This window comes from Oncorhynchus clarkii, chromosome 28 (assembly GCF_045791955.1).
Source record: "Oncorhynchus clarkii lewisi isolate Uvic-CL-2024 chromosome 28, UVic_Ocla_1.0, whole genome shotgun sequence".
Taxonomy (NCBI): Eukaryota; Metazoa; Chordata; class Actinopteri; order Salmoniformes; family Salmonidae; genus Oncorhynchus; species Oncorhynchus clarkii.
This window is the reverse complement of record NC_092174.1, coordinates 21,775,237-21,788,626: the sequence shown is the minus strand read 5'-3', so window position 1 is coordinate 21,788,626 and position 13,390 is coordinate 21,775,237. Positions and strand designations below refer to the sequence as shown.

Sequence of the window (13,390 nt, the reverse complement as noted above, 5' to 3'; positions counted from 1 at the left end):
GATGGTACAGAGCAGCATAGGCAAGATACAGTAGATGGTATCGAGTACAGTATGTACAAATGAGATGAGTATGTAAACAAAGTGGCATAGTTTAAAGTGGCTAGTGATACATGTATTACATAAGGATACAGTCGATGATATAGAGTACAGTATATACGTATGCATATGAGATTAATAATGTAGGGTAAGTAACATTATATAAGGTAGCATTGTTTAAAGTGGCTAGTGATATATTTACATCATTTCCCATCAATTCCCATTATTAAAGTGGCTGGAGTTGAGTCAGTGTCAGTGTGTTGGCAGCAGCCACTCAATGTTAGTGGTGGCTGTTTAACAGTCTGATGGCCTTGAGATAGAAGCTGTTTTTCAGTCTCTCGGTCCCAGCTTTGATGCACCTGTACTGACCTCGCCTTCTGGATGATAGCGGGGTGAACAGGCAGTGGCTCGGGTGGTTGATGTCCTTGATGATCTTTATGGCCTTCCTGTGACATCGGGTGGTGTAGGTGTCCTGGAGGGCAGGTAGTTTGCCCCCGGTGATGCGTTGTGCAGACCTCACCACCCTCTGGAGAGCCTTACGGTTGAGGGCGGAGCAGTTGCCGTACCAGGCGGTGATACAGCCCGCCAGGATGCTCTCGATTGTGCATCTGTAGAAGTTTGTGAGTGCTTTTGGTGACAAGCCAAATTTCTTCAGCCTCCTGAGGTTGAAGAGGCGCTGCTGCGCCTTCTTCACAATGCTGTCTGTGTGAGTGGACCAATTCAGTTTGTCTGTGATGTGTATGCCGAGGAACTTAAAACTTGCTACCCTCTCCACTACTGTTCCATCGATGTGGATAGGGGGGTGTTCCCTCTGCTGTTTCCTGAAGTCCACAATCATCTCCTTAGTTTTGTTGACGTTGAGTGTGAGGTTATTTTCCTGACACCACACTCCGAGGGCCCTCACCTCCTCCCTGTAGGCCGTCTCGTCGTTGTTGGTAATCAAGCCTACCACTGTTGTGTCGTCCGCAAACTTGATGATTGAGTTGGAGGCGTGCGTGGCCACGCAGTCGTGGGTGAACAGGGAGTACAGGAGAGGGCTCAGAACGCACCCTTGTGGGGCCCCAGTGTTGAGGATCAGCGGGGAGGAGATGTTGTTGCCTACCCTCACCACCTGGGGGCGGCCCGTCAGGAAGTCCAGTACCCAGTTGCACAGGGCGGGGTCGAGACCCAGGGTCTCGAGCTTGATGACGAGCTTGGAGGGTACTATGGTGTTGAATGCCGAGCTGTAGTCGATGAACAGCATTCTCACATAGGTATTCCTCTTGTCCAGATGGGTTAGGGCAGTGTGCAGTGTGGTTGAGATTGCATCGTCTGTGGACCTATTTGGGCGGTAAGCAAATTGGAGTGGGTCTAGGGTGTCAGGTAGGGTGGAGGTGATATGGTCCTTGACTAGTCTCTCAAAGCACTTCATGATGACGGATGTGAGTGCTACGGGGCGGTAGTCGTTTAGCTCAGTTACCTTAGCTTTCTTGGGAACAGGAACAATGGTGGCCCTCTTGAAGCATGTGGGAACAGCAGACTGGTATAGGGATTGATTGAATATGTCCGTAAACACACCGGCCAGCTGGTCTGCGCATGCTCTGAGGGCGCGGCTGGGGATGCCGTCTGGGCCTGCAGCCTTGCGAGGGTTAACACGTTTAAATGTCTTACTCACCTCGGCTGCAGTGAAGAAGAGACCGCATGTTTTCGTTGCAGGCCGTGTCAGTGGCACTGTATTGTCCTCAAAGCGGGCAAAAAAGTTATTTAGTCTGCCTGGGAGCAAGACATCCTGGTCCGTGACTGGGCTGGATTTCTTCCTGTAGTCCGTGATTGACTGTAGACCCTGCCACATGCCTCTTGTGTCTGAGCCGTTGAATTGAGATTCTACTTTGTCTCTGTACTGGCGCTTAGCTTGTTTGATAGCCTTGCGGAGGGAATAGCTGCACTGTTTGTATTCGGTCATGTTACCAGACACCTTGCCCTGATTAAAAGCAGTGGTTCGCGCTTTCAGTTTCACACGAATGCTGCCATCAATCCACGGTTTCTGGTTAGGGAATGTTTTAATCGTTGCTATGGGAACGACATCTTCAACGCACGTTCTAATGAACTCGCACACCGAATCAGCGTATTCGTCAATGTTGTTATCTGACGCAATACGAAACATCTCCCAGTCCACGTGATGGAAGCAGTCTTGGAGTGTGGAGTCAGCTTGGTCGGACCAGCGTTGGACAGACCTCAGCGTGGGAGCCTCTTGTTTTAGTTTCTGTCTGTAGGCAGGGATCAACAAAATGGAGTCGTGGTCAGCTTTTCCGAAAGGGGGGCGGGGCAGGGCCTTATATGCGTCGCGGAAGTTAGAGTAACAATGATCCAAGGTCTTTCCACCCCTGGTTGCGCAATCGATATGCTGATAAAATTTGGGGAGTCTTGTTTTCAGATTAGCCTTGTTAAAATCCCCAGCTACAATGAATGCAGCCTCCGGATAAATCGTTTCCAGTTTGCAGAGAGTTAAATAAAGTTCGTTCAGAGCCATCGATGTGTCTGCTTGGGGGGGGATATATACGGCTGTGATTATAATCGAAGAGAATTCTCTTGGTAGATAATGCGGTCTACATTTGATTGTGAGGAATTCTAAATCAGGTGAACAGAAGGATTTGAGTTCCTGTATGTTTCTTTCATCACACCATGTCACGTTGGCCATGAGGCATACGCCCCCGCCCCTCTTCTTACCAGAAAGATGTTTGTTTCTGTCAGCGCGATGCGTGGAGAAACCCGTTGGCTGCACCGCTTCGGATAGAGTCTCTCCAGTGAGCCATGTTTCAGTGAAGCAAAGGACGTTACAGTCTCTGATGTCCCTCTGGAATGCTACCCTTGCTCGGATTTCATCAACCTTGTTGTCAAGAGACTGGACATTGGCAAGAAGAATGCTAGGGAGTGGTGTGCGGTGTGCCCGTCTCCGGAGTCTGACCAGAAGACCGCCTCGTTTCCCTCTCTTTCGGAGTCGTTTTTTTGGGTCGCTGCATAGGATCCACTCCGTTGTCCTGTTTGTAAGGCAGAACACAGGGTCTGCGTCGCGAAAAACATATTCTTGGTCGTACTGATGGTGAGTTGACGCTGATCTTATATTCAGTAGTTCTTCTCGACTGTATGTAATGAAACCTAAGATGACCTGGGGTACTAATGTAAGAAATAACACGTAAAAAAACAAAAAACTGCATAGTTTCCTAGGAACGCGAAGCGAGGCGGCCATCTCTGTCGGCGCCGGAAGTTACACGTATGGCGCCGGAAGTTACACATTGATCCAGCCAAGCCACTGTGTGCTCACCTACATGATTTGTGAATATTTAGTAGGTCATTGGTCTATGATCAATTACTAGTGTAGTCCGCTTAATTGGACAAGTGTATGATTTGGTCATAGGTCAGCGTTCATTATTTCATGTCTGACAGACAGGCCTTACTTCATTGCTATAGAGAGCTGTAAAAATGAATTGGCTACAGGTCCTCGTGGTGTGTCTCTGGAGATCACAGGAAAGTCAAGTCTTCTCTAAGGGCCTCTTTCAACCTTGCAAAGTCGCTAAACCCCCCAAGTCCCCAAATTCGATCCAGAGTAAAACTGCATTACAAAGCCCAATAAGATGTGTGCCTTTTGGCCCCTCTCTCACTCTCACCGCAAACCCAGACAGACAGACAGACATCAACGACCTACAGATCAGTTTGAATTCTCAACTGAACCTCCTGAGGCTGTCTGTCTGTCTGTCCATTCATCTAATGAGCAGTAGACCCCTTCTGGCGGGCTGTGATGTGACACAGATAAGGGCTGGTCAAAGTCAGAGGTGCTGGTGATACCACTTGAAAGCGACCCCCTCCCCCCAGAACCTCAGAAGGTGGATTTGCCTTGAAAGCTCTGCTGCAGTCGACCATGGTTCAATGGGTCCAGCCAGGCAGAATCCACCATCCATCCAGCCCACGGGGGGGTGGTTGATGCGGAGAGGAGAGGAGAGACGGAGACAAGGGGCTTCAATTGGATAAGAGGCCTAAGCTATCCTCTGTGAGACACCAGCACCAACACTGACACCTCTCTCCCTTTGAGGGGAGGGAAGAAAGGCAAAGGGAAGCCCTTTAAACAGCACAGAAAAGTCAAAGACAGTCAGAGGGTGGGAGGATAATCAAACAGGAACACTTTTCTGCTTGAGACGTGTGGGGCCCCGGTCCTCCTGTGTACATGGCTTATGAGGACCTGGGAGACCGCTCTAAAGGCTGCTGTATTGATGAAGAGGGTCAGATCTGATCCCTACAGCCTGATAGTGAAGACCAAGGCTAAGGGGGCTGATCCGGGGAGAGGGGATTTGGGTCCGCTGACTGAAGATGGCACCAGGTATTTAAGGCATAGCTTTCTCCTTTGTAAATGGGCTTCAAAGATGGCAGCCATCTTTGTTTCTTCCATCTCTGTCCCATCATCTCCCCAGATGTGTCTTGTAAATGCCAGTGAGATATGACAGCCTTCGACCAGAGCCGACTGGGGAAGGATGATAAGGGATATCAGCGCCATGGCGACCGGGTGTTGTTGATCAGGCTGTCTCTTATGTTGATTGGCCCCTTGACCCTCCCTCGCTTCTCACAGCTCAGAAACCTAACGTTGTCTCTGAGTCTGTCTCCGTGGTAATAGGTGTTATATGGAGATAGGTGTGCCATGTCACGGTCAGGTCCATGTTACACAGGCAAGAACACATGCATTTTACATGTTCAAGTCAAGGAGATGCACAAGATTGGTTATGATAATGAATGTGGTGGATATGTTTAGGTGCATCTGTGTGTGTGTGTGTGTGTGCAGGGATGTGTGCGTTGGTGTGTCTGTATATCGACCCTAGCTGATCTGCCAGAGAGGTGGGGCTGAGAGGAGGTGGGGCTGAGAGGAGGTGGGGCTGAGAGGAGGTGGGGCTGAGAGGAGGTGGGGCTGAGAGGAGGAGGAGGTGGAGAGGAGGAGGAGGTGGAGCGGAGAGGATAAATAAATAATGAAATAATGTGACTGAAAGGCAGTTATGGTGGCGCTGACCTTTTCAGGGGAGATTAGATTGCCTGCCAACACTGGTTAAAGGGAGAGATAGGGGCTGCGCAGCAGGACCAGACCATGCCTGCCTTGCCCAACAGCATGGTTGAGTCCCAAACGGCTCCCTGTATAGTGCATTACTTTTGCACTCTATAGGAAATAGGGTTCCATTTGAGACCCAGCCCGTGACTTAAGACTGCGGTAGTCCTCTCATCGTCCTCTCGTCTGCTCGTGGGACAACAACCGGGTCTGACACTTAGACTTTGGGCACTCCAATTTGGGCTGGATGGTTAGATTACATGCCACCTGCTTTTATAACATCCCTTGGTTTTACTTTCTAGCAGTCAACTATCAGTGTGATGGGGATCTTGTTTTCCCAACTTGTCTTTATAGTCCTCTTCCACACTTACCGCTGTGGTGAAATGAAGATTGAACTGGATGGAATGCAGCAGTAGTAGTCTGCCTATCTCCGTCAGTTCCAGTTGGGGAGAGTATATTTAAGGGGAATATTTATCCATGTCCCACTGGGTTTAATGCTAATCCCATCTAGTAAAACTGAACTCTGGAAAGTCCTCTTCTTAGGGGCCACTGTGGCCCCAAAACTGTTGGGGGTTGGGGACAGTGAAAGCATCTAGACTCATTCTTTCTTGCCACCACTCAACACCACAGCCTTTTAAAAATCAATGCTGTTATCTCTCCCCTCCCATCTCCTGGCTCCAGCCATGCATCGCTAACTAGCCGCAGTATCAATACCCTGATCAATTGATTGGATTAACAGTGATTTCTGGTTCCTTCCAACCCTCCTTCACTTTCACCTCCCCAATGTGCCTGGTCAGGGGCAGTCTGTTTATTTGTTTTAGCCTCTCCTACGTGTCACCAGTCGTTCACAGTAGATTCATGAAATTCTTGGCATCATTTGCAGTGTATTACCTTTGTGACCGCCAGACCTCCCTCCCTCCTTTACAGCAGCCTTATTCCTCCCTCCTTTACAGCAGCCTTATTCCTCCCTCCTTTACAGCAGCCTTATTCCTCCTTCCTTTACAGCAGCCTTATTCCTCCCTCCTTTACAGCAGCCTTATTCCTCCTTCCTTTACAGCAGCCTTATTCCTCCTTCCTTTACAGCAGCCTTATTCCTCCTTCCTTTACAGCAGCCTTATTCCTCCCTCCTTTACAGCAGCCTTATTCCTCCTTCCTTTACAGCAGCCTTATTCCTCCCTCCTTTACAGCAGCCTTATTCCTCCCTCCTTTACAGCAGCCTTATTCCTCCCTCCTTTACAGCAGCCTTATTCCTCCCTCCTTTACAGCAGCCTTATTCCTCCCTCCTTTACAGCAGCCTTATTCCTCCCTCCTTTACAGCAGCCTTATTCCTCCCTCCTTTACAGCAGCCTTATTCCTCCCTCCTTTACAGCAGCCTTATTCCTCCCTCCTTTACAGCAGCCTTATTCCTCCCTCCTTTACAGCAGCCTTATTCCTCCCTCCTTTACAGCAGCCTGGACCCAGGTATTCCCCAGGTCCAGGTGGTTGACTGTGCTGTGGGAGAGAAAAAACACATTTTCAGCCTCAGCGTATGTGAACAATGGCTGTGGTGCATCAATATATCCAGCCTCTTCCCCTCTCTCCGAGGAGGCCGGGGTAGGCTCTGTGCTAAGGGACTGGAGCTGCTGCTGGAGAAAAGAGAGGGTGAAACCCATGTCCCTGCCTGCCACCAAGGATAACCCTTTTCACAATTCTCCCATGCTTTTTAGTAATCATATAAAAGAGACCTTTTAAGTTGGATTTGATCCCTGTGGCTGGGTGGAGCATATGTGAACAATGGAGCATATGGAGCATATGTGAACAATGGCTGTGGTGCACAAATATGTCTGTTCAGCTGCTGGTGGCGGAGACAGTAGTACCAGACAGCTGAAGGGGCCAGTGGGCAGCATAGGAGCCTGTCCTATCCAGATATACCACACCACCACCATGCAGGGACCTTGAAGTTATTTAAATAGTATCTGCCCACTGGCCCCTTCAGCTGTCTGGTACTACTGTCTCCGCCACCAGCAGCTGAACAGACATATTTGTGCACCACAGCCATTGTTCACTAATGCTCCATTGTTCACATATGCTCCACCCAGCCACAGGGATCAAATCCAACTTAAAACGTCCATTTTAACACTGAACAAAAATATAAATGCCTCCGATTTTGTGTTCGATAATTTGTCAGTACGTCCAACCGGTTTCACAACCACAGACCACGTGTAACCACGCCAGCCCAGGGCCTCCACATCTGGCTTCTTTACCTGCCGGATTGTCTGAGGGGGGTGGGGGTGTTCTGACAGCTGTCTTTGATAAAGCCCTTTTGTGGGGGAAAAATGGGCTGGGCCAGGCTTCCCAGTAGAGACCTGTCATGTGAAATCCATATGAATTTATTTCAATTGACTGATTTCCTTATATGAACTGTAAAATCTTAAAAATTGGTGTATGTTGCATTTTATATTTTTGTTCAGTATATATGATCACTATCAAGCATGGGAGAATTGTAAAAAGGGTTATCCTTGGTGGCAGGCAGGGACATGGGTTTTACCCTCTTCTCCTGCAGCAGCTCCAGTCCCTTAGCACAGAGCTTCCTTCAGCCTCAATGGAGAGAGGGGAAAAGGCTGGAGGAAGGCTACCTGTCTTCTGGGTCTCTGTAGAAGGTTGGCCTTAGAATCTCTATCCATGTCTCTACCTAGCCTATGTCTTCATATGAGCCCATGCCATTTTTTATCCTTAACATCCGAGTTTGTTTGTACTCCACCACAGCATTGTACCATCTCCTGTCTTGACATGAGTCAGCTATCAGTGTCCAGCCCTAGATGAGTGGGAGAGTCAGCCCCTGACCACTCAATCAGCCCCCAGCACTGTGTGTCTCTCAATGGCAGCACAGGCAAGGTGAGAGACAGGGCCCTAAGTGGAGCTGAAAGGGCCAGTCAGACAGCAGCAGGAGTTTGTCTGGCGAGCCGCTCGTCACAGGGTTTATAGAGGTGCCAGTCAGACCTACAGCCAGTCAGCCATTCTCCATAACTAGATAACCAGCCACTGGCAGCTGGCACAGCCCCTCTGTCTGCCGCTGACAGCCTCACCTGGCCAACAATACTTCACAGGAAAGGAGGGAGAGATGGCAGCATCTCAACATGTCCATTTCAATCAATGTGCTTGACCAGCAGGTTTAATAGACTAACTCAGATCTTTGTTACCCTGCTGGTCTACATGTGCAGAGAGAGGGATAGGCAGACAGGGTCTTAGAGGAAAGGCTACTGTTTGTTGGAGGCCTGGTTTGCAATGTCATCCCATCTGAAATGACAGAAATTAATGTTTCAGAGGTTGTGTAGTATATACCAGGCATACTCAACTGGTGGTATGCATCTGGACCCAGAATGGGCTCCTGTGTGGCTCAGTTGGTAGAGCATGGCACTTGCAACGCAAGGGTTGTGGGTTCGATTCCCACGGGGGACGAGTACAGATGAAAATCACTCACTCACTACGGGGGTGTTAAATGCTGATAAATTAGATGTACTCCACCAACTCTGTCACTACTGTAAGTCACTCTGGATAACAGTTTATCAACTAGTAGCCTATCTAGCTATCTAAATCTTGGTCAGATTACGTGCCCATGGGCCTTGACCCCGGGGGCCCCCATTGATTTTGTTCATATCACATAAGACATGGAAAAATGTGTAGATTTGAAGGAAATTACCTTTAAAACTGCAACATGTTCTCTCCACCAACAAGAGAGGTGTGAACAGTTTAGGGTTGCATGGGTCGCGAGGTGGGGGTTTGTTACTACGCCGATAAATGACATTATCCATCCAGACCTTTGCCACCTAGAACATTTCTGGATCTTCCCAAATAGTAGTTGAGTACCCCTGGTAAAAATGAAGTATTGAATGTGAATGTATTTACACACATTTTCCTCCTCAACATTGACAAAGGTTGCATGGTCTGAAAGAGCCTAGACACTGACGCCTACCTCTGCTGCCCCCCTCCTCTCTCGCCTCCCTCCCTCTCCTCAGGAACAGGCTTTGCCATGTGCAGCACAAAGGAAAACCACGACAGCGACGCCGACCTGGACGTGGATGGAGACGACACGCTGGAGTACGGCAAGGCCCAGTACACAGAGGCAGACATCATTCCCTGCTCCGGAGAGGACCAAGGAGAAGCCAAAGAACGGGAGGCCCTGCGCGGGGCGGTGTTGAAGTAGGTTCTCACTCCTACTCTACTGTACGCTAGTAAACTCTACTCTATTGTCACCTTCTACTTTGTGGCGTTGAGCTTCTTCTCAAGACACAGCATTGTGTTTGTTTCTGCTCTTACAGTGGCGGAATGCCTTCCAACAGAATAACACCAGAGTTCTCCAAATGGGCCAGTGATGGTGAGTTGAGGCTTGAAACAAGATGTCATCCTCTGTATTTATGGTTACCTTATTGACATTTTTTGACCGTATTGATGAATGTTGAGGTCGGTGCTAATATCTCCCCATCTTTCTCTCTCTCTCTCTCTCTCTCTGTAGAGATGCCCTCTACGAGCAACGGGGAGAGCAGCAAGCAGCAGCTGCCTCAGGACCCCAACGCCGCCTGCTCATCCTCCAACGCGCCCCGGACCTGTAAAAACAGCGAAATAGAGAAGTAAGAATCACCCCCCCATCCTTCCTACCCTCTCTTCTCAGCCACCTAAGCGTCTCCACACACACACACACACACACACCTGCCCAGACTGAAATCCAACCACTGCCTCCCCCAGCCCTCTCATATCACGTTTCTATTACTCTCAGATGAGTTTCTTTCCTTCCTACGACTGGCCTGTTGTGTCATAAATGATGCATTTTGTGTGGTCATTTTTTCCTCTTGCGATGAATCTAGCGAAGTCTCACTTCATCCCCTGGTCTGATCACAGGAGGGTCCCACCGTATTGATCCCCTCTCTAGCTGTGTGCTCCATCTGGGCCAGACACACAGCACCACGCAGGAATCCTAATATCACCCCACACACTACCTCCCCCTTTTGCTACCTAGCCAGCTACCTCCCCAATTCATTACAACCTAATCATGTGAAATTGTTTGCCTAGCTGCTGCTCTACCATCCTCCAGGAGTGTTCACTTAGTGGAAGGTGGTACACACATACACACACACACTGGGCCTGGGGAGAAGTAGCAGGCTGGCAGACCTCCTAGTGTAGTAGAAACACCGTCTCCCCTGCCTCCCTACCAAGCACCAGATAAATGTGAATAATCTGTGCATGGTAAAGGGCAGCTTCTCTAATTCCCTCATCTCCGTGTCCTCATCCATATTCCCCGACAAGCAGTGCCCGGAAGCATGGCCAGCCCCTCTGAATGGGTAATTGGGGTCAGAGTAGCACAGCTAGTGGAGAGAGGGGGGGGACTTTTGTTGATTGCTTGCTTCTGCATGTCTGGCATATTCCTCCTCTTGCTCTCCATTTTGGCTCAGTTGCTTCAGTTTCCTCCACCCCTATCTTAAATGTGGCCACGGGTCGGAAACTGTTTTCCATCACAATCTCTCTCTCTTCTTTCTCACCCCTTCCTCACATTTCATTTGACTGTTTCCTTTCCTCAGTGTCAATTTCCCCAGCACTGCTCACTCTGACTGAGATAAATTCATGTTTTGGTTTCAACAAAGCAGCCAAACGGCTCCATTTCTTATTCTCCCTCAGCCGCCATCATCATTGACTTCCTGTGAAGTGCGTAGTAGTAGTACCATCGTAGCAAGTGTTATAAATCCACACACACGATTACTTCCTGTTAACACCCGTAGCCGCACACACACTCGTCTCCACTGACTGTGTCCTCTTGGCAGGGCTGCCCTGCCTGTCTGCCTCTCCGGCAGGCTAAATGCTTCATTGCTCAGTTATCGGAGTAGAGTTGTTCTGGCCACATATTAAATATCAGCCTGCTGTTGGAGAACTGAACTGGTGCATAATCAGAGCAGTTTGAGATGCATTGATCTTGGTTGCGTCCCAAATGGTGCCACCCTATTCCCTACATAGTGCACTGCTTTTAACCAGAGCCCATAGAAAAGTACTGCACCATGAAGGGAATAAGGTCCCATTTGGGACGTAGACATCGGCTCATCGGTGCACTGTGATCACGTATCTGGTCCGATCTCTCCCTCCCTCTCCCCTGGTTGAAGGTGTGTGTACCCAGGATAAATGTGTGTGTGTGCAGAGTGGGGGGATGAATTCATCATCAGCACATCCTCTGAGGCAGCGTCATTATGATATGTCTGTGTGGCAGACAGACCGACCAAGACATGTGAACACAGTGACTGTCTGAGGGATAGGGAGGGAAAGCCTTGTGTCCATCAGGAAAACGGTGTAGGGGTTTAGGCAAAAGGGAGTGTGTAGGAATAGTGAGTTTGCGGTGTGTAGATGTCTGTCCGTGTCAGCTTGAAGCTAGACGGGGGATTGTTCCCTATGTGGTGAGGCCAGAAGCATGACTGCTTAGGAGATTGATTCATCGCTGTAACTATGTTGAAACTCTCTGCCTCCCCTCTCATACACACATGCACACGCGTGCCCTCAGAGACACACCCAGACACACACTCGCCACAGAGAGAGAATCTGCCATTATATGAAGGAGTAGGGGTATTAGGCGTGTTAGGCGAACTGGGCATAGATCACTCTTGCTTGTTGTCAGACTGAAGGAAGAATAGACCTTAGCCATGAGAAGGGCCTCCAGCCTGCCCCCTGAATCAGCTTTATTAGCTTAGCTATCGGCTGCTCTGCTCCAGACGTGACACACCTGTTTATTTAATATCATATTTCCATCAGCCAGGCAGAGAGAGAGAGAGAGGTTCACCAACCAGTCTGCTCTGGAGCCACTGACTTTGCGTTTTAAATGGCATCCTATTCCCTGTCTAGTGCACTACTTTTGATTGTGCCCTATGGGGAAAAAGAAAGTCAAACGTAGTGCACTATGTAGGGTGCCTAGATTTTAGGCACCCTACATAGTGCCATTTAGGATGCATCTACAGACAGTAACTCTCCAGCTGAACCTATATTTCTGACAGATATTTAGCATTTTTCTCTCTGCCTGCCGTTGTTTTCTGCGAGGCCTTATTTGATCAGGTTCCACAGGATGTTGGGAGGGTATTGTATTATACGGCAGGAGATGATGTCATTTGTCAAACACCGAGAGAAGGGTTCTTCCGGGAATAATAGTTTAACAGTCCCTCCTTACTATCTGTTGGCTCATTGGGAGGAACAAGCCTGTTTGATTATTTTTACTATTGTCATAGACCAGACAAGGAATAAATAATAATTACATGAGTTGATGTCATTCATTCCTCAACAGTACAATGTTGCTTGTACGTTGTTACATTCTGACTTCTGTGCCAAAATCTAGAAAACAAATGGGCATGCAGGGTTTTATGGGCAATTTCCTGATGGAAAAGAGACTTCATGTGAGAATCCTTTTAAAGAGTCCAAATTGAAGGGATTGAATGATTTCAGAGGAACAACTATGCTGTTTGCAAAATGCGTATGGCTTTTTCAGCCCTCGATCCCAGATGAAAACGAGATATGTCTCCTTTCGTTACGTTGATACGGTGTGTGTGTGTGTGCTCTTGCGTTTTGCGAGAGCACACACACACACTCATCCCTGATGGGTAATGATCTCTTGGCATCGGGGTCTCCAGCCCCACTCGTTCCCAAACAAGATAAATGAGCTTTCCAATGCCGCCAATGTGATTGCTGCAAAATTTCATGCTCAACTTGAAACAATGGTAGAGATTTCCATGTAGCTCCGCAAATAATTGAATCTGTCCTCAATTTATATGTGATGACTCTACCCAACCCCCTCCCTTTGCCTCTCCCCCTTCGGACCCTGTGAGAGAGAGGAGCTCTCCCCCTATAGCCATCAAAGACCCTCCTCACATACATATGGCTGGAGCTGAAGAAATCATTTGGGACTTTTATTTTCTGGTGTCAGTTTAGTTAAGGCCTTAGTTAACCAAGCTGAGGCAGCCATGGACTGTAAGTCTCCCGAGTGGCGCAGCGGTCTAAGGCACTGCAGTGCTAGGGGCGTCACTACACACCCTGGTTTGATCCCAGGCTGTATCACAACTGGCCATGATCGGGAGTCCCATAGGGCGGCGCACAATTGGCCCAGCATTGTCCGGGTTTGGGGAGCTTTACAAGTAGGCAGTCATTGTAAATAAGAATTTGTTCATAACTGACTTGCCTAGTTAAATAAAGGTTACATAAAAAAAAAAAATAGTGATGTCCCACTCTCCATAGATATCATTTACATTTTTGTTGGAATGTGTGGGTTTTGTTAACTAGACCTATGTTCTGACT

At 48.6% G+C, this 13,390-nt stretch overlaps 1 protein-coding gene across 10 annotated transcripts in view; it reads left to right on the top strand.

The window, feature by feature from the left end:
* The window catches only part of LOC139386586 (E3 ubiquitin-protein ligase RNF220-like), a 164,650-nt gene that overhangs the window by 134,727 nt on the left and 16,533 nt on the right, over window positions 1-13,390 (top strand). For all 10 annotated transcript variants that reach the window (XM_071132255.1, XM_071132254.1, XM_071132263.1 and 7 more), the window contains 3 exons: window positions 9,094-9,277; window positions 9,397-9,452; window positions 9,591-9,705. In XM_071132255.1, the coding sequence (XP_070988356.1) occupies window positions 9,094-9,277; window positions 9,397-9,452; window positions 9,591-9,705 (355 nt within the window). The remainder of the gene's footprint in view (window positions 1-9,093; window positions 9,278-9,396; window positions 9,453-9,590; window positions 9,706-13,390) is intronic.